General features: G+C 53.1%; 1 protein-coding gene across 1 annotated transcript; it reads right to left on the minus strand.

Annotated features, from left to right (window-relative positions):
- Window positions 1-92: 92 nt before the first annotated feature.
- Window positions 93-23,157, minus strand: LOC119242344 (integrin alpha-D-like). The gene is made up of 30 exons (XM_037508066.1): window positions 23,127-23,157; window positions 21,220-21,325; window positions 20,165-20,268; window positions 19,971-20,041; window positions 19,737-19,851; window positions 16,886-17,016; window positions 15,489-15,634; window positions 14,152-14,305; window positions 13,905-14,055; window positions 13,315-13,388; window positions 11,887-12,016; window positions 11,640-11,782; window positions 11,324-11,464; window positions 11,028-11,237; window positions 10,299-10,429; window positions 10,066-10,223; window positions 8,777-8,931; window positions 8,409-8,540; window positions 7,543-7,616; window positions 7,183-7,324; window positions 5,964-6,074; window positions 5,774-5,853; window positions 5,576-5,659; window positions 2,231-2,309; window positions 1,971-2,078; window positions 1,798-1,875; window positions 1,224-1,337; window positions 995-1,096; window positions 641-751; window positions 93-209 (listed from the first exon to the last, which is right to left on the minus strand). Exons 1-30 carry the CDS (start codon window positions 23,155-23,157, stop codon window positions 93-95), a joined length of 3,483 nt encoding a protein of 1,160 aa, XP_037363963.1.
- Window positions 23,158-23,714: the final 557 nt, after the last annotated feature.

The raw sequence follows: 23,714 nt of genomic DNA on the forward strand, positions 1-23,714 counted from the left end.
TTATAAACATTTTAATTTTAATTTTAATGTTGCAATTCTTAAACGTATGAAAATTCCTACTCAGTGGAGGTAGAGATTTACAGGAAAGTGGATTATTGGGGCAAAGGCGAACTGGGGACTTCAGAGCTGAGAGTCTCCTTATTGAAAGTGGCCATGTCTTCAAGCTTATCATCCATCATTTCTTTGTACTGACGTTTGAAGAAACCAAGCTACAAGGGGAAGTAAAAAAAAAAGCTGGGTAAGAGGACAGGGAAGAAAGTTGGGAGTAAGAAGAGGCCGAGAGAGAAGGGAACTAAGCCGAATTGTATTTGTGTGCTAGACATTTATGTGACAGCAGCTGTCATGTTGAGTGTGTACTGTGCTACTCAGATTCTGAGTCAGGCAGGCTTGCACACATACCTTGGCACTATTTCTATCTCACTTAAGCCACTCTGACGTAGGCATTGTTTTTATTTTTAAAATGAGAAAACAGGCTCAGAGAGGTTGAGCAACTTGCTTGACATTAAGCAGCAAGACAGAGCCAAAATGTACACCCAGATGTGTCTACTCCAGAGTCTGAGTTCTTCTCACAATACTGTCCTGCCTGTGGCCAGCTTGGGTTGGATACTGCTGGTGTCAGGAGCAGGATGAACACGCTCACCTTGTAGAGCACGGCTGTGATGACAGCCAGCAGCAGCAGTCCTCCCACAGAGCTGCCCACGACAAGGGGGATGGGGTTGTAGATCTCATACTCTTCCAGCACCATCTCCACCTGAAGTAGAGGTGTCCCGTCAGGAAGCAGGAGGCCTCTTCCTGTCCCAGACTGTCCCCAGGTTCCCCAGCCTTTGACTCCCTCCCCACCTTCCCCAAGCCCTGCTCCCAGAGGTGAGATACAGAAGCACTCATGTGCTGCCCAGGGCCCTTTGTCCTACCCCTGCCATGCTGGGGGCCCCCAGTGAGCATCACGGACTCTGCGTCAGGAGCCATCCCACCTGCCTGGCCACACAGCCCCTACCTGGGCTCTCAGAAATGCCTCCTGTCCTGGAAACTGGGAATACGTGGATCTGTCGAACAGGATTTCAGCTCCACTCATGAGGTGAATCTTCTTCTGCTGCATCTGCAAGGAGAGGGCAGAGCTGGGGTGCTGACCCCGAGGACGCTTGCGTGGGAGAAGTGTCTTGGCGCAAGGATGGGCACAGGCACAGGTGGAGTGAGGGGGAGGTGCTGTGCTGTTGGGCACACACCTGGCTGGCCCAGCCGAAGCTAAGTTTGCCCTTCAGGACGAAGTCAAACTCCTCCTGGACGCCGAAGGAGGGGATGTCACAGCGGAACCTCAGGCAGTCAGCGACGGAGCAGTCCTAGGTCAGAGAAGGATGAAGCTGAGGAGGGCCTCCCTGGTGGTGCAGCGGGTTGAGCGCCGCTCTGTGAAGCAGCCTGTCCGCAGCCTCTGCAGCGCAGATTCAATTCCTGGCTGTCCGGGGGAAAACCCACATGGCACAGCAGACCTCTCCTGGCTTGCCCGCTGCTCCCCTCAGCAGTGTCTTTGGTCCATCTGCCTGTTCTGCTCCCCGCTTTGTCTCTGGTGAATTCCCTCACCCTCCCGCGCCTCTGACCTGTACCCCAGATCGTGTATAAAATATATAAATCTTTAAAAAAAAAAAGAATGAAGCTGGAGGGTCTGAATTTGGGGGACCGTGAAAGGTGAGGAATATGTGAATAATTACTGGGTGTATGCAGGGCTCTGCAGCTTAGCAGGGCATTTCCCCGTTTCCCCAAGGCACAGCTAGACCTATAGTGGGGGGCCAGGGCCTTTCTCACCAGCACAAGACTGCTCGGAATCTGGGTCAGGAAATCAAAATGCTGGGGAGGTTCCCGCTCTGATGCACAAGGGAGACTCTAGGGAGAGTGAGAGAGAAAGAGAATGACCAACATTTCACTGGAGGACAGTGTGAGGCACTGTGGGATCAGACCTTGCGAGTGAGAAAAGGCACCTGGGTAGGGGCCAGCATGGCCACGTCCCACACAGCCACACCATTCAGCAGGACGGGCACCCAGAAGACAATGCTGATGGCCAGGTCTCGCTGACCCAGGTTATTCACCTGCAGAAAATGGAGACATGGTTCGGACCATCACCTGGTCCCCCGGGCATCCCCAGTCTGGCCTCTTTCCTGGCTCTAGCCCTTGGCTCCTCCCCTCCACTCCCTACAAGAGCAGTGCCCGGGGAAGGGAATGGTGATCCCTGGCCGCTCACATGATACCGATGCTCAGCTTCTTTCCTGTTGTTCTTAACAGCGGTTGAAAAGTTGAAGTACTTGGTAGATTCTTCGTGGCTGGAGAGAAAAGGCTGGCTGGTGAAAAACAGCCCCAGGACCATCCTTGGCTGTGCTCAGCCTGCTCCAGAAGGATCCTTTGGGCCCAGCAGGTGCCCGGGAAACAATGGCATTTTCCACTGGGTCCGAAGTCTCAGCATCAGCTCTGGGTCACCCCTGTCCTCTGCCTGATCATCCAGGCAGTTAAGTAAATGTGGGGGTTTATGGTGCATCAACATACATGGAGTGGAACTAAATGTTCCAGGCTGTGGGTGGCTCTCCATCCATCCACCCACCCACCTACCCATGGCTTCCTCCGGGAAACATTTTCCATATACTAGGTTGTACACTTGGTTCTGGAGATTTGACAGTTAATAAACCATAATCCCTGCCTTCCCAGCATGTAACGAGGTCTTAGTGGAATCAAGGCAAACAAGAATGTTTCACCAGCATGTTTAATTTCATGGATCCCCAGTTTTCCCACATATGTGACACTCAGCTTGATAAAGATCACTGGCTCAATCACCTGGTTCACATCTCAGGTTCACCACTTTCTACCTCAGTAACTTACGGCAAGCTACTTAACCTCTCTGGCGCCCTGGAGGTTTTTTCCTCTTTAAAATGGCAGTTCGGGGCCTCCCTGGTGGTGCAAGGGTTAAAGACAGCGCTACCAAGCTATCCGCAGCCTCTACAGCTCGAGTTCAGTCACTGGCCAGGGAGCTACCCACATGGCGCAGCAGACCTCTCCTATCTCCCCGCTGCTCCCCTTAGCAGTGTATTTCCCTAGACCTGCCTGTTCTGCTCCCCCCTCTGTCTCTGGTGAGTCCTCTCACCCCCTGCACCTTTGGTCTACACCCCAGTTCTTCTATGCATAAATAAATAAATCTTTGAAAAAAATTGTAAAATGGCAGTGCTAGTATTAATGCTTGCCTCCAACAGAACTGCTGTGAGGTCTGCAGCAGTGCCTGGCACATCCGCGGAGCCCTCCACACATGTTAGAATTGTTTTTCCCTCAGTCTGCTGTGCTAAACTTCCTTTCTGCCCCTCACCCCAACCCTTTCTCTCTGCTTCAGCTTTCTCATCTCAAAATTGCCCAGTTCTATAGAAGAGGTTTTTTGTTGTGTGTTTTTTTAAGAAGTGGGGTACAGGCCAGAGTCACAGGGGGTGAGAAGATTCACCAGAGAGAGCAGGGAGCAGAAGAAGCAGATGTACCGAAATACACTGCTGAGGGGAGCAGCAGGTGAGACAGGAGAGGTCTGCTGCGCCATGTGGTTTGTTCCCCAGCAGGCCCGTGATCGAACTCGCACCACAAAGGCCATGGACAGCTTCACAGCACTCTGCACAGCACTGAGCTCCCTGGAGGGAGCTCAAAAATTGTCCAGTTCTACATTTTTGCACACAACACTAATGATAAAGGACTGATCACAAAAATCTGCAAAGAGCTGATGCAAAAACAAATAATCCTGTCAAAAAATGGGCACAGAGCTAAAAAGAAACTTCTCTGAAGAGGAAATGCAAATGGCCAACAGGCATATGAAAAAATTTTCAGCATCACTTGTAATCAGGGAAATGCAAATCAAAACTACCATGAGATACCATCTTACACCAGTGAGAATGGCACATATTAAAAAAACTAGCAACAACAAATGTTGGCGAGGTTGTGGAGAAAAAGGAACTCTCCTGCACTGTTGGTGGGAATGCAAACTGGTCCAACCACTATGGAGAGCTGTGTGGAGATTTCTGGACCTACTAAACATAGAGCTTCCATATGATCCAGCAATTCCACTCCTGTGTCCTCCAAAGGACACAGATACATCAGTTCCAAAGAACACCTGCACCCCTATGTTTATAGCAGCACTATTTACAATAGCTAAGCTTTGGAAACAGCCCAAATGCCCAAAAATAGATGACTGGATCAAGAAGATGTGGTACATATACACCATGGAATATTACTCAGCATTCAAAAAAGATAAACACATGCAATTTGCAGCAACATGGATGGCGCTGGAAGGGATCATGCTCAGGGAAATAAGCCAGAAAGAAAAAGAAAAATACCGGATGGTCTCACTCATAGCAGGAATCTAGAAAACTTAAATAAGGGATCAGGAAAAAGAATAACTATAAGAAAGTGAAAATCAAAATCAACAAAAAACTATGAACCAGAGACACTCTATGGGGGGTGGGGTGGGGGTGGGGAGGGGAGGGCTTGGGGTCAAAATAAGGGGGTTGCAATTGTACGGGGAATATAAAAATAAAATTTATTTAAAAAAAAGAAGAAATCTTATAAAAAGAAATTGTCCAGTTCTAACCCTCTCATAAAACGTGAGGCGATAACTCAGCTCCCCCAGTCCTTGGAGAGACATGTGGAGTGGCCGTGGGCACGCGGACTCCTGGGCTTGAGCCCTAGTTCTGTCACTTACCAGCTGAACTCCAGGGGCAAGTTATTTAGCCTCTTGGCTTCTTTGTTGGTAAAAAGGGGACAACTAACTATACATCATGCGGTTGTTGATGCTACTAGCGTTATTAACTGAGTATAAATGCCTGCAAAGTACTCAAAACAATGCCGGGCCACCCTAAGTAGGTGATGTATAGGTTGGGGCTATTTTCAGAAATTCCTCATGGATAGAAGGGGAAGTTCACACAGGATATGTGGAAGGTCAGTGAGCCTCTCTCCCTTGTTCTGCTAAAACTCCACCTCGAGGCAGTCTGCTTTCAAAACCTCTGGAGTTTAGCCAGGTGCATGGACTCCTTGCCCTGTGTCCAGCCTGGCCTTCCTGCCCTTGCCCCCGCCTCAGAAGCCTGAGCAGCTGCCTCGGCTGTGGACTCTGAGAGACCTTCCCAACACTCTCTCTGCTTTCCTCCCTGTTCTGCCTGACCTTTCCTTTCCCCTGTGAGCAAATCCTGTCGGGCACAAGCTCCCCACTCAGAGTGCTCAGAAAAGCCTCCATCTCAGTCTGGGAGCTTCACTGCAGCACAGGCTTCGTGTTTGGCACTAAGGGTAGGCTTGGCTTCGAGTTGAAGGAAGCTTGTCTTGGAGAAAGAGGAGGGAGTGTACAGCGGTGGCAAGGAGTGTGTGTCCCACCCACAGGCCAGTTCGTCAGAGAAGCCAGAATGACAGTATTGGGTGCCATGGTCTAACTGCCTGTCTGGTCACCTGCATGATCTCTCAGCCATGTGAGGAATCAGGGGGGCTGGCTCAGGTACCCATCCTCGCTAGAGCAGGCTGGACTGAGGGGAAGGATGAGGCTTAGAGAAAGGTCAGAGGCCCAAGGCCAGACTTTAAGTACCTGCTGATCACCATGTAGATGGCATATTTCACTGGGATCTCCAGCTGGAAGGTGATCTTGTTGCTTGTAGGCTTATTATTCTCACTGGAGAAAGAGGGGGTGAGAGGAGCCCAGTTGGGAAGGAATCCAGGAGAGGAGTCCCCGGCTGGGGCAAGAGACTGATGTGTGAGGACATATGATCCCTTCGCCTGGGCTCACCTGCTTGCACTGGCCCTCAGATGCAACTTGTCTCCCAGGTTGGCCTTGTAGGAAACATCAAATGTGACTATAAAGGTGGCCTGAGAGAAGAATAAAGAAGGAATGGGAACAGGAAGGTCACAGAGGTGGGAGAAGAGAATGGGTCAGGACAAGGGAGAAGAGTGATGAAGATTTAGGAGGAAATTCTGACCTTCATGCCCCCTCGGAAGATGGGGTGGTTGATGTGACAGCTGGTTCTCCTCAGGTCTTCATTCTCTGTGAGTACTGTGCATGCCAGACGCAGTGGGCGCTCATGGGGTTCCTTCCAGAGGGGGAAAATGAATTTTTTAAAAGTTACCCACATGCACACAGAGCAGTAGGAGAAGGACAGACTTCAATAAAAGGTCCTGGAAAAATTGGCTCAAGTGAGACAAAGACAAAAACACTGGATCCCGGGTCTCCCTGGTGGCACAAGGGGTTAAGCACAGCACTGTGAAGCTATCCCCGGCCAGGGAGCTACCCATATGGTGCAGCAGACCTCTCCTGTCTCTCCCGCTGCTCCCCTCAGCAGTGTATTTCTGCCTGTTATGCTCCCCTCTCTGTCTCTGGTGAATCCTCTCACCCCCTGTGCCTCTGGCCTGTACCTCAGTTCTTGTATTCATAAATAAATAAATCTTTTTAAAAAATTGGATCCCTACCTCACTCCATGTATTAAAATAAATTCCAACTGAATTAAAGATTTCAATGTGCAAAGGAAAAATTGTAAAGCTTTTAGAAGATAATATAGAGGAAAGTCTTCATCCCTTAGGGTAGGGTAGTATTTCTTAAACAAGACACATGCAGAAGCACTAGAAACACATGCAGAAGCACTAGAAACAAAGGGAAGGATTGGAAAAGATCAACTGCAATCACATTTAGAAATTCTTTAAATTAAAAGACACTTATGAGGGGTCAGAAAAGATAAGCAACAGGACTGGAAAAATTATTTGAGCACATAAAACTGGAAAAGGACTAGTAATCTAACAATGCAAAGAACCCTTACAACCCAGTGAGAAAAAGATGGGCAACTCAATCAAAGAACAGGAAAAAGTCTTGGAAGGCATTTCCTAAAAGAAGAAAGTCAAATGACCAGGAAAAATATATGCAAAGTTGTTCAATCTCATTAGAGAAATACAAATTAAAACTGCAAGGAAATATTTTTACCCGCCAGATTGACAAAGATTTGAAAGTCTGACACTGCTAAATGCTAGCAATGTTTTATTTCTCTCCCTGAATGCTAACTGCGTAGATATTTGCTTTAGTTTATTTATGAAACTATGCGTATGCTTTATGCACCTCTCCTTCTCTCTTTCTCTTTCATTATGGAAGAATTAAAAGGAACCTGTTATAGGGGAGGGAGTCCAGCCAGCCAGTCCAGGGGAGCCGTTTACCTGGATTCGTATCACTCGCCGATAGGACAGCCCTGGCGGGTAGTTGAAGTTGATCACAGTTCCGTAGGAATCTTCCCCCTCGTTGCATACAGTCACTGTCACATTGAGCTCCAGGGAACTCCCCACCACCAGGGTCTGCAGACTGAAAGAGGAAGGACAAACTGGAGAGTGACTTCAGGTAGGTTGGAATTGAATCAAGGGCAGGGGCAGTTCTGTGGGAACTATGGGTTGTGGCTGACCACACGCCAATCAAAATCACTTATTTGGGAGGAGACCCAAAGGGGAACACCAGCACTCATCCTCTGAGGCTGGACAGCCCACGCGCCTGGGTTTCTGGATGTGACAGGAGAAAGTGCTCACCCTGAGGAGCTGAGGCTGACGCTCAGGTCCCCTTCGCAGGGACGACCTTGCCCGCAGTTCTTCTCGAAGGGGAGCTGCAGCAAAACAGTATATCCTCTTTCCATCCACTGTCCCAATCTTCCCCCAGCCCCTCGTTAGCAGAACTCATCATTGGGGGTGCTCATCAACGTAATTACTGAGCACTCACCCTGCCCCCATGCCACGTTAGACACTGGTAAGGGGTGGGGTGGTGGGAGAGGCAGTTAGAAGATAGAAGAAAGATAAGACATGATCCTGGACTTCCAGGAACAAAAAGTTAAGGAGTCAAATCGAATTCACACTGGAGCAACTGTTCAAACATTAAGTGTCAATAATGAGAGTGGGCTGGGGCGTTAGGAAAGTCATGTTTCTTGCGTCCAGGGAACCCACAATTCCCAGAGAGCCACAGAAGCTGACGCAGATTGCTACGATTTCTGTCTCTTGATATCTGGCAAGGTATCACCACGACAAGACAGGAGGTTAGAGGAGGGACAGGTGCTGGGTACAATTTTCAAAAGAGAGAGAAATAGGGGGGCTTTTGGCGACTAGAGATCTTTGAGGTGGAGAGAAGAAAACATTTTCCAAATGAGAGATACAACATGATCAAAGCCTCAGGGGTAGGAATGTGGGAAGCAGAATGAGAACCAAAGAGTTTATGTTGGGGAAATCAGTAGGGATGTGTGTGTGGGGGGGGCGGGGTGCAAGATAGGCAGGATCTTGGAAACTGGGTGGATCTTTTGGGATTTCGTGTGGTTCGTGGGCCGTCGAGAGCCAGCGTGGGTTCTTAAGCACATGGGAATACAATCAGTGCAAGTCAGCATCCCCTGGGCCTTCACTGGAAAACTCACAGAAGCAGTGAAGACGTCCTGTGAGCCCACAGCAAGCACGGGGCGAAGGTTCCGGGATGAGGGGATGGGCTTTCCCACCAGGGAGAAGTTGAGGCGCAGGATGATGGGGCTCACCATGTCCTCAACGCAGTCCTGAGGGAGAGTGGGATTTGAAGAATCCGTCATCTTCCCCTTTATTTTCACCACTGGGACTTTCTTCCCCGGCATCCAGTCCCCACGGAGCACCCCAGCCAGACTGTGGAGCTAGGTTCTTGGTTCCCAACTTTCCTCTCAGCAGGCCAGTCTCCCCGCCTTCCCGCCTCACTCAGCAGGGCACAGGGGTGCTAGAGTCTCCCCCTCCTCCCTTTTCTAGAACCCACAGTCCTCACCGTCAAGAGCAGCCTCACGCCCTCGCAGTGCGCCCTCAGCCCCAGAGTTTTCCTTCGTGTCAAAGTCCTTTCCTTGGTCTCATCAAAAACGGCGCGCGAAGTCAGACGGCCGGGGTCCAAGGCCAGGTCATACGAGACAGCGCTTCGGACCTCACCTGAAGTAGAAGCGGGTGGGAGGTGGAACGTCAAAGAGAACTTAGAAAGAAAAAGAAAAATACCGGATGGTCTCACTCATAGCAGGAATTGAGAAAACCGAAATAAGGGACCAGGAAAAAAAAAAAGACTAATTATAATAAAGTAAAAATTAAAATCAACAAGCAACATAAACCAGAGACACACTGGGGCGGGGAGGGGGTGGGGAGTAGGAGCAAAACAAGGGGGGGTGGGAATTGTACGGGGACTAGAACCAAGAAGAAAATGCACACATTGTGCAAAAATGAAAAATGATGTGAAAAATATATAAAATTCAAAAATTAAAAAAAAAAACCAACAACTTAGAATGTTCCCTTTTCGTATGTTCCTGGAGGAAAGAGCGACTGAGCTTTCTGTGGCCATGAACTGTACCGGGCGCTGGAGACACGGGTGGGGGAGACAGAGCCGGATCTTGCCCCCGGGGAGTTCACAGTGCAGGAGGGGGGACAGCACACAGGGGGGCCCCTCAGACCTGGGGGCCACAGGTGTCGTCCTGGATGCTCAACCTGGAGGATGAGCCGGAGTCTGGTGAAGAGTGGTGAGAACACTCCAGACCATGGCAACCAGCCCGCAGGGAGGGGAGGCCGGCGCGATCCCAGGAAGTGGCTTGAGGTGGTGCTGGAGGGCGGGGAGGGGCCAGACCAGCCAGGCATTGAAGGGAAGGAGTTTGGGGCCTTTAGAACAGCAAGAAGGAGACTACGGAGGGGTGTTAAACAAGATTTGCATTTTAGAGCCAGTCACTCTCGTTGCCCTGTGGCGAGCAGGGGTGGCGGGAGTAGCCGGGGAACAGCTCCCCAAGCGGGTGAGAGAGGCGGTGGCCACAAGGAAGGCAGGGGCTGGCGTGGAGAGAGGGGCGCAGACTCGGGGTGGATCCTGGACCGAGAACCTCCAGGCCCAGGCGTGGGACGAGGGCAAGAGAGGGTGCCCACGGGGTGGATCCTGGACCGAGAACCTCCAGGCCCAGGCGTGGGACGAGGGCAAGAGAGGGTGCCCACGGTTTGACTCCACAGCCGGGGGGACATGGGGGGCATTTTTGGATTCCCGGGCCCCTTGTGTCCTAGTGCCTCCGGGAAGGTGGGCCCTGGGAGGACGCTCACCCAGCTGGTCCGCTGAACTTTTGCTGACAGTGAGGCAGACGGTGGCTTCCCCAGCCCTCAGGGTGGCGGGCACCCTGCCCCAGCACTGGTACGCAGCCTTCGCCACCACTGTGGGCGAGAATCTCATGTCCACCTCCACCTCCAGCACCGGCCGGCTCCTGTGGGCACATGCAGGGGTGAGCGTCCGACTCGGGCAGCTTGGGGAGCAGGCTGTAGCGGTGGGGAGTTCTCACCTGAGCAGCAGCGCGTGCCCCTGGGCGCCCACGGCCAGGTCCACCAGCCCGTCCTGGGTGAGGTCCCGGCCCCCACTCAGCGACTGCCCAAAGTACTGGAGCCTGAGGGAGAGCTGGGAGCCTGCGATCCGCTGCCGGAGAGGGAAGAAGATGCGCAAGTCGGTGGGGTTGGAAAGGTCTGAGAGGAGAGCTCTGGGGAGGAGGTCGCAGTCAGAGTGGATCTGGAAAAATCGAAGGAGAGACTGGGGGGCAGGGACGGAAAGCAGCAGAGTGAGGACCTCAGGGACCCCAGCAAGAAGGGTCCGGCTCATCGCGAGTGATGACAAAGGAGAAGCGCAGCAGTAGCAACAGAGTAGACTCATGTCTTCATCACTTGCGTCCTCACACATACTGGATGAGGGCTTAGTGCGCCCGCCGCCGTCCGCGACTGGCTTGTCATTTAACGCCTCAGAGAGGGAAATGACATTGGTCGCCTGGCCGAGGCCGCACAGCTACCTTGACTGGGCGCTTGACCGGCCCTAAACCGTGACACCACCACCGCAGACTGAGGTCTGTTTGGAGCCAAACAGAGGAGATAATTTGTGCTCAGCTGGGTCTGGAGGGATCCAGGGCAATACATCACAAAACGATGGAGGGTGGCTGCTGCTCAGGCGTGTGGGAGGCGGCGTCTGGGGAACCCAGGCAATGGGAGAGGATGGGGAAGTCGAGGAGCTTGCGGACGGGCCTCACCTGGCTGTGGGAGGCGCTGATGCCCTGTTCTGAGGTTCCATGAAACAGGTAGACAGCTCCCTGGTTCTCCTGCTCTCCCGGGGCCCCGATGGCCACATCCGTCAGCTGGTCCCCATTCACATCCCCCAGCACCGTCAGGGCTGCCCCAAAGCGCGCCCAGGGGTGGCCCTGCTCCCCACGGAGGACAGCCACACACTGCCAGCTGGTCCTCTGCGGAACAAACCAGTGCCAGGCCCAACCTGGGCGACCCCTCACCCCACCAGACCCCACCCGCCCAGGCCCCATCAGCCACTCACCCCCGGGGGTATGGGGCACACGGACACCTGGCCTCCCCGCGTCTGCTCATAGTAATGGGGGGCCCCGACGAGGACCAGGTCTGTGCTTCCATCTGCATCCACGTCCACAGAGCACAGGGAGGCCCCGAAGTAGGAGCCGATCTGGTGGGGGAGGAGCCTGAAGTTGTCCTGCCTGTCCCTGCCAGAGCCACCCCTCTGGGACAGGCCCCACCTCTCCCCTGCCCCCTGCACCCCACCCAGACCCCAGGACCCCTTTATCTCCTCCCTCTCTGCCCTTGGAGACGCTGCCCACCCTCAGGCTCCCTCCACGCCCAACCTGTGTCCCTGTGACGTTGGCCTCTGGCCTCCATCGCCCTGACGCCTGGGTGAAGAGGACGACCTTCCCGATGTGCTGATGGCGGGGGGCCCCCAGGAGCAGGCTCTGTACCCCCTTCCAAAGGACCAGCTCAGTGGAGTAACCTGAGGGGGGCCGGGCCTCATCACAAAGGCTCCCCCCGCCCACCCCTGGGCTTCGTGCCAGGCAGCTCGGCTCCCACCTGGGCCCCGGCCCGGCCTTTCCTCACCCAGGTAAGAGTCCCTCATGTCCACGTTCTCCTGAGACATGTTGATGAAGGTGGGACTCATGCCCTTGGAGTACAGGAAGGCACCTCCAGACCAGCTGAAGCTCCCCACGGCCCCCAGAACGGGTCCATCCTGGGAGGGAAGGATGCCAGAGCTGAGCAGGTGGGAGGGAGAAGCAGAAGCCAGTGCCAAAGAGATGCTGGCGGCGCCTCCACCCATTCTTTGGGATGCTCCTTCCCCTTCTCCAGCTCACGGGCAGCTTGTGTTCCTAACACCCAGTGTCTCTCTGTCCGTCCCCACCTGCCTCTCACCCTCTGCCCTTTCTTTTCTTTTCTTTTTTTTAAAAAGATTTATTTTATTTATACAAGAACCAGGGTACAGGCCAGGTTCATGGGAGGTGAGGGGATTTACCAGTGACAGAATGGGGAGCAGAACAGGCAGACTGACTGAAACACACTTTTGAGGGGAGCAGTGGGCAAGACAGGGGAGGTCTGCTCGCCATGAGGGTTGCTCCGAGGCTGGCGGGGATTGAACCAGCACTGCAGAGGCTGCAGACAGCTTCACAGCACTCCGCTCAATGGCCTGCGCCACCAGGGAGGCCCTCACCCTCTGCCCTTTCTGCCTCCTAGCTTGCTCCCCTCTGCTCTGTCTTCCACGCCCAGAGCTAGGTTTCCTCAAACCCATGTGCAAAGGGAGATGGGTCCCTGTCACCCTGCCCCACAGGGCGCATCCAGGTTCCTTTGCCACCAGAGCTGTCAAGTTACGCTTTTTCTAAAACACATCTAGCGTGACTGATCAATTTATGAACAATCTTGTTTCACTTCTTCCATCCCCCCAAGAAGCCCCCATATTATTTTGAAACAAATCCCTATGAGTATTTTGAACACACTGGCTTTTAGACAAGTCATGCTGTATTGTCACTTCTTTGGCCTACATGGTCCAGCCCTCTCACCTCTGCTGCCTGTTCCTTCCTTGCTGGTCCTAGTTCTCTGCTCCAGCTGTCCTGGCCTTGCTGTCTCTCTAATGCAGTCACTTTGTTCCTCCCTCAGGACCTTTGTATATGCTTTTCCCTCTACCTGGAGCAATCTCGCCCCAGATTTTTCCAGGCCTGGTCCTTTTTCATCATTAAGCCTCAGTTGTTGCTCCTCAGGCCTCATCTGATGACCCAAGAATCCAGCACTATCTAAGGTCTTTTGTTGTCATCTCCTCTCAGTAAATGTGTGTTCCATGGGAGCAAGAACCTTGACTCTCCTGTTCTCATTTGTTTTTCCCAGCACCTACAAACACTGCCAGATAGTCTTTCCCCGCCCCCTGCTAGATGGTGAGCTTAAGGACAAGGTCTGCCATCTTCTTTATTTTTGGCTCCCAACCCAGGGCTGGTCCCAGGTCGGTGGCTGAGACCTGTTAATCAAGCACCATGCCTCACCCACCTTTGTGAGTACTGAGCTGAAGCCGGCTTGTGACATCTCATGCCAGAAGGAGCTGCTTGTTCTTGACTGGGTTCCTGTGAGGACACAAATCACTGAGGCTCCTGGAGGCTGTGAGATCATGAGGACTTGGAATAGAGGGAGGTTAGTATGCTCTGGGGCTTGGTTTCTGGGGAGCAGCTTGGGCGAGCTGTGAGTAGGATGCTCAGGACTGTGGGGAACACGGCAACTTCAAGACCCCAGGTTAGGGCCTCCCCGGTGGCGCAGCAGTTGAGCGCTGGGTTGCGAAGCTGCTCGCAGCCTCTGCAGCGCCGGTTCGATCCCTGGCTGCTCCCCGGCCACCGGAGGAGGGTCCCGCATGGTGTGCAGACCTCTCCTGCCGCCCGCTGCTCCCCTCAGCAGTGTACTTCAGTCCTTCTGCCTGCTCTGTTCCCTGCTCTGGCTCTGGTGAATTCTCTCACCCTCCCACGCTTCTGACTGTGCCCAGTGCTTGTATAAATAAATAAAAATAAATCTTAAAAAAAAAAATGCTTCCACAGCTTCCTGAAGAATTAAAAAAAAAAAAAAAAGACCCAAGGTTACCCCCTATTCACCCTCAACTGCAAAGATCTTCTCCTGCAGCTGCTTCTGGATGCTGCTGAGGGCTGCAAAGTTGTCCACCTTGAACACGTGGTCCTGTGAGGGCGCTGAGCCAATGTCATTCAGCTCCTGCCTGGCGCTGTGATCGTGGAAAGCATCTCCCACCTGCGGCAGAGAGGCAGCTGAGGAGGAGCACTTGCCAGTCTTTCTGCTGGGTGAGGCCAGGCTGAGTCTGGGGGAGCCGAGAGGAAGAGGACGCACCCCAATGGCATAACGGATGATGCCGGCCTTCTCCGCCTCGGGGATGACTTCGCTGTATTCCAGGGGGTCTCTGTATTTTTGCCCATCTGTGATGACAAGGAGGATCTTCTTGGCCCTTTTGCGGGCTCCATTTTTTCTGTGAAATAGTTCTCGCCTGTCAGGGAAGAATGGAGGATGACTTTACTGAGATGTGATTAGTTCTGGAAGGAAATCACTTGCAGCGCTGGAAGCTCATCCTGGAGATACTGGGGAGTCTTGGTACCCTCAAATTCTGTCAGGTATGTTAAAGAGCCAATTCAGTCCCTTTTGAAAGTCATACTGACAGTCATCAGTAAGATGCAATGTTAAAGATTCTCATATTGTTTGCTCCTAAAATTTCATTCGCTGTGGGACATTATTCCCAGGAGACAGTATGGTTCAGAGTAGGAGCTGTGGCATCAGACGCACGTTGGGCAGGTTACTCCACCTCTCTGAGCCTCTGCTTCTCTCCATGCAAGATGAGAAGAATAAGCTGGTCTCTAAAGATGGCGCCCAATGAGCCATACCTGACTCCCCTTCCTGGCCTGCCACTCACTTGAATCAGAAACGTGCAACAGAAGTGACCCCATGCTGGTTACACCAAGGCCTAAGGAGGTCTTGGTAGCTTTTGCATTTGGGGAGTCCTGAGCCACCATGAAAGAAGTCCAGCTCCCCTGTCGGAGGAACCCCACGACGGCTGAGAGAGGCTCAGGCGTCCTGGGTGAGCCCAGCCTTCAAGCCATGCCGGCCAGGCCCACCCAGGGAATAAGCACGCACGCTCCAGCCTCACACTCCCCCAGACCACAGCCACATGCGAGTCCCACACAAGAACAGCACAAGAGCCGTCCTGCTGAGCCCCGGGAGAGTGGAAAAGAATGGGAGAGTTTGTATAAGCCACTGAACTTGGGAGTGGTCTGTTAGGTGAGAATAGGTAACGGAGACAGGATCAGGTTATCCTGAGGATTAAGTGAGGCAAGGCTCTCACACCAGTAGTGACAACAGGTAAGCAAGCTTTCATAGCTGTTACAAACAGTTGAAAACATAAGTATATTCTTATGTAGCTCTACAAACTCAGAACACACAGGGCCCAGCCTATCAGAGGCCAGGCAAAGGGGACCCCTGGTCTGGAGGAGTCTTCCTATGTCAGGAAGGACACAGTTAGTGAGGGGCCCGAGTCCTCCAGGGAGGACTCTGCCTGTAGTCCCCAAGCCTCCCATTTGAGGCCCTCCCTGCAGAGCCCCTGCAGCCCAGGAGATGGGCATGAGAATGGGGGTGGGGGGGTGCGGCATGGCAGTGTACCCGGCAGGAGGAGACCTTACACCACTGTCTGGATGCCCGTGGCTGTGTACGTGAGGCCTCGATGCTGATTGATAAGATCCACCAGTGTCAGCGGGTTTGGGCTCCTCTGGAACTTGGTGAAGGAGAAGTGAGTCTCCATGATGTCTGAGTACTGCATCAGTGAGAACTGCAAGGGCAAGAGAAGGGCCCTAGGGCTCAGAAGTTGATTTTTTTTTAAAGATGTATTTATTTATGCATACAAGAACTGGGGTACAGGCCAGAGGTGCAGGTGGTGAGAGGATTCACCAGTGACAGAGTGGGAAACAGAACAGGCAGACTGACTGAAACAAACTGCTGAGGGGAGCAGCGGGTGAGTCAGGAGAGCTCTGCTGTGCCATGTGGGTTGCTCCCTGGCCGGGGATTGAACTCGTGCTGCAGTGGCTGCGGACAGCTTCATAGATTGCATCTTAACCCCTTGCACCATCAGGGAGGCCCAGACGTTTTTTTAAATAAATGTTTCATTTTGTACTAATTTGGCATTTACAAAACATTTTTTATTTTTATTTATTTATTTTTTAATTTTTTTTTTCCCTAGAGGCATGTTTTATTTATTTGTTTTGTTTGTTTGTTTTTTGTTTATACAAGCACTGGGTACAGTCAGAAGCGCGGGAGGGTGAGAGAATTCACCAGAGCCAGAGCAGGGAGCAGAGCAGGCAGAAGGACCGAAGTACACTGCTGAGGGGAGCAGCGGGCGGCAGGAGAGGTCTGCGCGCCACGTGGGACCCTCCTCTGGTGGCCGGGGAGCAGCCGGGGATCGAACCGGCGCCGCAGAGGCCGCGGGCAGCTTCGCAACCCAGCGCTCAACCGCTGCGCCACCGGGGAGGCCCTACAAAACATTTTTTAATGTGTTTTTGAGGTCCAACTGAAAACCAGAGGAAAAAATTGAAAGAGAAAGCTGAAAAAGCCAAATAATGCTGCTTTCATAGTCTCCAAAGACAGCTGTGGCTAACTATAGTATTGTTAAATGTAAAATAACAAAAATCTATACCACATGAAATTAATTCATAGGCCATATTTCCTCATGCCACAAGAATTTGTATATACATATATCTAATTACTAGGAAATAAAATAATAAACTACATCATGAGGTACATGGAAAACATAATAAATCACCAATTATTGGGTTGAGTTACCTTTAGTTAAATTTCCCAGCAGGATTATTTTACAATTCTTTTGGTGTTTTTAAACAGCAGAAACATTGCATTTCCTTTGGCTTGGGAGGACATATTAAACTCCAGGTCAGGGATGGCATCAGGCCTGCACTGGGACCCCGGGTCCACTGAGCCACCCCTGAGATGCCGGGACTCCCCTGCCAGGTTGGTGTTCCCCAAAGGCAGACTCTCCCTTTCCCCCTCTCCCCAGGAGCCCCATCATCACCAGGGTGTTGGTGCCCTTGAACTGGCCCATCACAGCTTTGACAAAGTCCTTCATCTCCTCAAAGTCACGATGGCTGATGCTGCCAGAACCATCGATCAGGAAGACAATGTCCGTCTCTGAGCTTGTACACTCTGCAGAGCGGGAGGAATCAGAGATGTGCGTGTGAGGCCCAGCCATCTCCTCAGGCCCAGGACCCGCCCCACACCATTCTTGCATGGGGTCAGTCCCACCAGGCCTCTGACTGCTCCACAGGAGGCCCCAACCTATTGCCCCATCCCCTTCTTCCCTCAGCAGGGCCCTTAAGGATCCCCTCTCCTCACAAAGCCTGGAAAAGGGGAGAAGGAAGCAGAATACAGAGCCGGGATGGACTCCTCATTCGTGTACTCAACAAATATATTCTTAATTGAACACACACCCCGCCATAGAGCTCGGGAATGCCACCAGTGGGTCAGAGCGTTCACCCTGGAGCCTGTGCGCTGAGCTCAACTCCAGCTTCCCTGGGCTTCATTTTCCCTATTCCATAAAATAGGAAATAAGAGCACCGGCCTCAGCGGGTGATCGCAAGGGTGAGGGAGTACACGTGTGAAGTGCTTCACCAGGGCCTGGGTCTCACGACAATCGGTTATTAGAACTGCCATCGCCATGGGCGAGGCTCTGTTCTGGGCCCAAGGACACGCTGCAGTGGATGCCGGGGCGTGCACCCGTCAGGATGGAGGTGCCCATTCCCAGCTGCAGGTCGTTGGCTGTCACTGGCTCTCAGCTATGTTCCTGCCCAGGAGTCACCCCAAAGGGGAGCTGTCCCACCATCCACTCCTGGGAGCGACCTGAATCTAGCCACACTCCGCGTGGGCCTGCTGAGGCTTCTGTAGAAATCACATCACAGTTCACCTCCTTCAGCCCAGGCTTGCCTTCTTCACGCTTTCAGGGTACTTGTCCCCAGAACATTCCCTGACAAGCCTCGGGGTCTGTTTCTGGGGAAATCTGATCTAAGACCACAGTTTTAAAAAGAGAAATGCTATCCCTGGTCTGTTGTCCACACCACAATGGAAAGACACCATGTACCCATTAACACTAGCTGCTTCAGGTTGATCCCAGACTCAGGGGGAGGGGGCTGTGGCCTGTGTACTGCACTCCGTCAGGGCTGCCGCCAGCACCCACATCCTGTGCTGCTTTCTGGGTGGTGGGAGATGAGGTCAGCACAGTGCTGAGGTGTGAGGTTCAGCAGCCACAGCCTGCCTGGGCCACTGAGCAGAATGACCTCTTCCCGCACTCGCTCCTCCCCCATCCCATCTATTCAACCGGCTGGTGCTTCACCAGAGCTGAGAAGAGCGGGAGACCACTTTCTTTCCTGTTTCCGCCAGGAAATCCGGCCATCACAGGCTGACCGAGGAGCCACTACCTGTCCCCAGGTCCCCTCACCCCGCCCCCCCCCCCCCCCCGCCGTCTCCTGCAGCTGCATTTGTGTCCGGTTTTTCAACTGCACCACGAAATCACCCCTCACATCCCCTTTCAGGCAGGCTGTGGCCAGCTCTGTATAATGTCACTTCTGTTTTTTCTCCTTCCGTTCTATCCCCTGGACTCCCAACAGCAACACTTGCTGCAGCTGAAAGCTCCTGAGCAAGGACCAAGCGAGTGAGGCCCAAGCTCGGGGCTCTGCCACTTCTTGGCAATGGGAATACCCTGCTCTGAGCCTCAGTTTTCTTGTCTGTAAAATGGGGGTCATCCTGCCTACAGTCCAGGACCTTGTGAAGAGGCAGTAGGTGGAGCACAGCGGTCCCCTGGCCCTGCCCCACATGGTCCTTGCACTGCTGCCCAGACCTGCCTCGCCTGCATCAGCTGACACGCCTGCGTCCCATGCTCCTCAGGCACCCACCTCGTGAGCCCAGAGGCATCTAGAAGACATGTACCTCCGGGTGTTTAAATGCTACCCCCCCACCCCACGCGGCTGCACAGGCATCCAGCAGGGCAGTACCCCCACGAGCCCTGACACCTCTCCTCTGTTCTCTCTGTCTCCTCTCTAGACTCTGCTCTGAAGGTTTTATATGGGGTGGGGAGGCTTCTGCTACTGCCTCACCTTTGGCTACAAGCCCACCTCGCCTGCGGCCCTGGCTCCCCTGCCCCAAAGCGCTGTTCTTAGTCAGCTCCTTGCCTGGCCCCACCTTACTTGGGGCCTATCACCCTCTCTGACCCCGCGGGTGAGGGAGTGCCTCTCCCCTCCTCCTGGTCCCCACACACGTCTCAGCTGGCAAGTCCATCCTGACAGCCCTCACTTATGTGCCAGTGGGGGTCGAAGCACTTTATAGATTAAACCTTTAACCCTTGGAATCATCCCAACGGTTAAGCCCCATTTTACCAGTGAGGAAACTTAGGCTCAAGGAATGACATCACCGGCCAAGGACACAGAAGATGAACCTGAACCCCATTTTCAGCCTGACTCTCAGAAAGATGCTGAGGCCCGAGGGGGACCCAGGATGCAGCCCCAGCTCCAGTGCAGGCGAGGAAGCCCTCCAGAGCTTCCTCCCTTGTGGCTCCTGGCGCTCTCACCGCACCACATGATTTCAGCATCCAAAGCCCTTCCTCTAAAAGCCAAAAGTGTCCCTGCACCTGAGGGCAACGCTAAGACCCTCAGGCCCCCAACAGTCAGCACACTGGGGCTCCTGTCTGCCCCCTCAGAACCTTCACCCTTGGATCAACTTCGGCTCCACACTGAGCTGCCCTGCCTGCTGGGCCAAGCATACCCCAATCCCTCCAGGGCTTGCTGAGGCTCTAGGAAGGGGCAGTGGGCCCAGGAGGCTGAGACCCAGCCTCCTCCTCGGTGCCTCGCCCAGAACTACTGTCTCCAGGGACCTACCGGGCAGGGCAGCTGGGACTCTCTGGACCATTTGCAGGCGGGAGTCCAACAGCAGGCACAAGCCTTCCGCGTGCATGTTCTTCCCACAGGATCGATGCAGGGTGGGGCCGCAGGCCTGGCAGCAGAGGCCTGCGTGGGCAAGGGGCCCCCAGAACACGCCCCCCCCCCGTTTCCCCCTCAACCCTCGCTTCCCGCTGTGGCCCCCTCCCCTTCCTGAGGCCCAGGGAAACTCACCAGCAGCAGGGAATCCTCGGTAGAGGCCGCCAGGGACAGGCCTAGGGACATGTTCACGGCCTCTGGGGGTGCTGAGGGGACAGACACACATGGTCACACTCTCATTTAGGGGGTGCATCTGGGCTGGAGGGTGAGGAGTGGATGCTCGGGTGTGGGGGGGTTGAGGGCCCTAGGAGCTGGGTCTCGTCACTCACAGTGGAGCAAGATGGGCTGACAATGGCCCGTGGCCACCTCACAGTCATACAGGCGTCCTGTTTGGTTGACTGTCACCACCTCCAGGGGGGCTCCCACGACGAGCCTGGAGGCACAGCCATGGCATACAGTCACGCGGGGTGAGGGGCAGAGGGTGCTATGGGTGAGGAAGCACGGCCGTGCCTGACACTGAGAGGGAAGCTCTCAGCAGCTGCCATTGGAGGCTATTCAAAACTCAGTGAGGGACCATGTGGGCTGTGTGTGTGTGTGTGTGTGTGTGTGTACTTAAATAGACGTGTATTTACATATCCAAATGATTTGGACTCTTTAAAAGCATTCACTAAAAACATTAAATTATTAAAAAAAAACAGCATTGCCCAGCCATGGGTAAGTGCATTTTATTTCTGGGGTGTCATTGTCTGAACTGCCCAAGAAATGGTTCAAGTTAAAAGGAAAAATTCCCTGAAACCACAGCTTCCAAAACAAATAGATGATTCTATAATTAATTGGAGGATGTAAATATAATAGAAACTACCTAAATTGCACCATTAAAGCCACTTTATCAGAACCCACATGTATTCTACAGGCATGTAAGTGCAGTTTATTTGTCAAACTCCTTGAGAAGAGAGACTTTTTTAATTTTGGAAAACAGCTACCAACAACCTCCACTCAGATGAGAAAATGGGACAAATACTAATTAATTAGCCAAGTAGACTCAGTTAGAGGGCTCCTAAAAGTTTCTTCTAGAGAGTCATTCCTTTTCGGGAAGCTGAAACCTCTGTGTGTATGACTCGCTAAAGAAAACTTAAGCAGATGGCTGGAGCCGGAGGGTTAGGGACCTGCTGGCATAAGCCAGTGAGCAAAGTTTCAGGTTCGAGGCTTCCCTCCAAGGTTGTGGCCCTTCCGGGGATGGTGAATAGTTAGTAATGGGGCCAGGGTCTTGGAGGAGTCCTGTATAGCTTCTCACCCGTGCTGCCCTTCCTCAGGGGACCTCCCTGGTGTGCCTCGTGCAGCCACCTGTCCACAGGCCAAGGGGAAGGGGAAGGATGGGTCCTACCTTGAGCTGTCAAACTGGACCACGCTCTGCCCAAAGCCAACTCCGTCCTTCTGAAAGACCGCAGGATTCTCCACATCCAAGTTGAATCCATGACAAGAAGTCAGGACTGAGGAATACAGCAAGATGGGGTGAGTGGAATGATGAGAGAAGTCCCTTCTCCTGGGGGACTCCTGACTTCTTGGGGTCTTGATGCCCACTTCCCTCCTGCCTTGGTTCTGCGTCCGCCTGGGACAAGGATATTCTCGTCTCATTTCTTGATTTACCATTTTTGTGGCTCCCTTCTCTCTGCCTCTCTCAAAAATAATCAAACCTGGACCTCCCTTGTGGTGCAAGGGGTTAAGTCTCAGCACTATGAAGCTGTCCATAGCCACTGCAGCACAAGTTCAATCCATGGCCAGAGAGTTGACCCACACGGCACAGCAGACCTCTCCTGACTCGCCTGCTGCTCCCCTCAGTAGTGTATTTCAGTCAGTCTGCCTGTTTTACCTCCCAATTTGTCTCTGGTAAATCTTCTCACCTCCCTGTACCTCTGGTCTACACCTCAGCTCTTGTATGCATAAATAAATAAATCTTAAAAAAATAATACTTAAACCACAAAGTTGTAAAGAGCAATTGCCTAGAGACAGGGCCCCTCGAGGACAGCCACAGTCTGAAATGAGACAGGTCCCCTGCTTGCATGTTAGGTCAGGAATGGCCCTTAAAGATGCAGCGACCATGCAATTTACTGTCTCCACTGTGACCTCAGACTATGAAAGGTTCCCATCCACAGTTACACCGGGCATTATGTGTGCCCAGGTTGCCCACCTAAAGACTGCCCTGTGCCATCTTCCCGTTATACAGAGGACTGAAGGTCCAGATCGGGGAGCACATGCAGAGTCCTGCAAGTCATTATTTATAGTGATGAGCTTCCCGTGTCCCCTCCCCAGCGCCTGGCTCCGAGCAGGCAGGCTCCGGTCCCTCTGCCGGTGCTGATGCCTGCTTAGCCCTTAGCAGGACCCCACCCTATGTCCACTGACCTAGAATGGCAAGACCCCGGCTCAGCCAGGGTCCTGACCCACCCTCCCCATCCCGACCCATCATATTCCTCTCTCCAGTGACTAAACTCAGAAGCCACCTGCATTTCCAGCGCCTTTTCCTCCGCCCCCACTCCCAAGCAGCCACCTTTCTCCCCATTCGGCCTAGAATCCCCAGTTATCTCTAAACCGAGGAAATAACTGAACCCAAGAGTAGGGAAGTTCTAAGAAGGTCAAGCGTCAAGCCAGGCCATGACAAATGGGTGGGGGTCCAGAAACCTGACGTCCAGGGTTCTGGGAAGAAGCAGATGTTTATGGTGCTGGGCCCCTATCTGTGGCCACATGCAAGGAAGCCTCCTGCCCCACAGCTCCCCTGGAAGAGTGACTCCCTGCTGGGCCTGAAAGAAGCTCCTGAGATCCGACAGGTAGCAGGTTCCCAGGATTGGAGACTTGCGTGCCTTAGGGGCCAGGTAGGCAGGCTCTGTAAGTGAGGTGAATGGTGCAAGCCTATGGCCCTTCTAAGGAGGCAGCCGGTCCTCCTTCCCGGAGCTGCTGGACCTTCCTTTTTTTTTGCAAGAGAAGATGGCAATCTAGATTTTCATGTGAAAGCTTATTTTTTACTGCTCCCCAATAGATTTTTAAATGACACACCGATGTGGTCCTAACACAATTTTTCAGCTTCTAGACTATTCTCTTGGAAGCAGTAGGCCGCCTACCGGAAATGAAGACCCACAAGCTGTCTCCCCTCACTTTGCTCAGGTCATGGTCCCAGACTCCTTCTTCCACACCAGGCCCTGGATATCAGGTCCCTCCACTGCCTTAAGAGTTCATCACTACCCCAGCCTGCCCAGGCCTACTCCCCAAAGCTCTCCCAGCCCTGAGGTCCCCACTCACCACCCAGGAGGATCATAACCCCAAAGGCCATCTCTGAGCAGCGCACTGAAGGTGAAGCGGAGGCTGGACAGCAGAGCACTGAAGGGTGCTTGCACTGGGCGAAAGTTGAAATAGTGACTCAGAGCCTAGATGTGCAAGAAAAAGGGGAAGGCGTTCTTCGTTAAACACAGAACAGGCTAAAGAGGCCAAAGACGTCTTGGGAGAAAATCCCTCCCGTTCTCCCCCATCCCCCTACCTCCAGAGGTCTGGCTTTTTCTCCAGGATCTGCTGTCCCAGAAGACCACCCTTTCCCAGTCCTTGAGATATGGTTGGCACGCGGGGGGAGCCCTGGCATCTCCCAGGGGCCTCAGCAAGCACACGACATCTGAGAGGAAGCTGTCTGAGAGCTAGCTGTAGACCCCACTGCATGGGCGTGAACCTGGACACCTGACCACCACCTCAGACACTGGGGGCCGGGCTAGAGGTGTCGGGGGCGGGTGTTGTTTCAAAAAGCAGACTCCATGTAGGGTAACTAAACTGGTAAATTCATACCATGGACTAGCTAGTCAGCAATAAAATAGACTACAGATGGAGGTAACAACGTGGATG

Source organism: Talpa occidentalis, unplaced genomic scaffold (genome assembly GCF_014898055.3).
Source record: "Talpa occidentalis isolate TD23 unplaced genomic scaffold, MPIMG_talOcc4v2.1 talOcc4.12, whole genome shotgun sequence".
In the NCBI taxonomy this organism is placed as follows: Eukaryota; Metazoa; Chordata; class Mammalia; order Eulipotyphla; family Talpidae; genus Talpa; species Talpa occidentalis.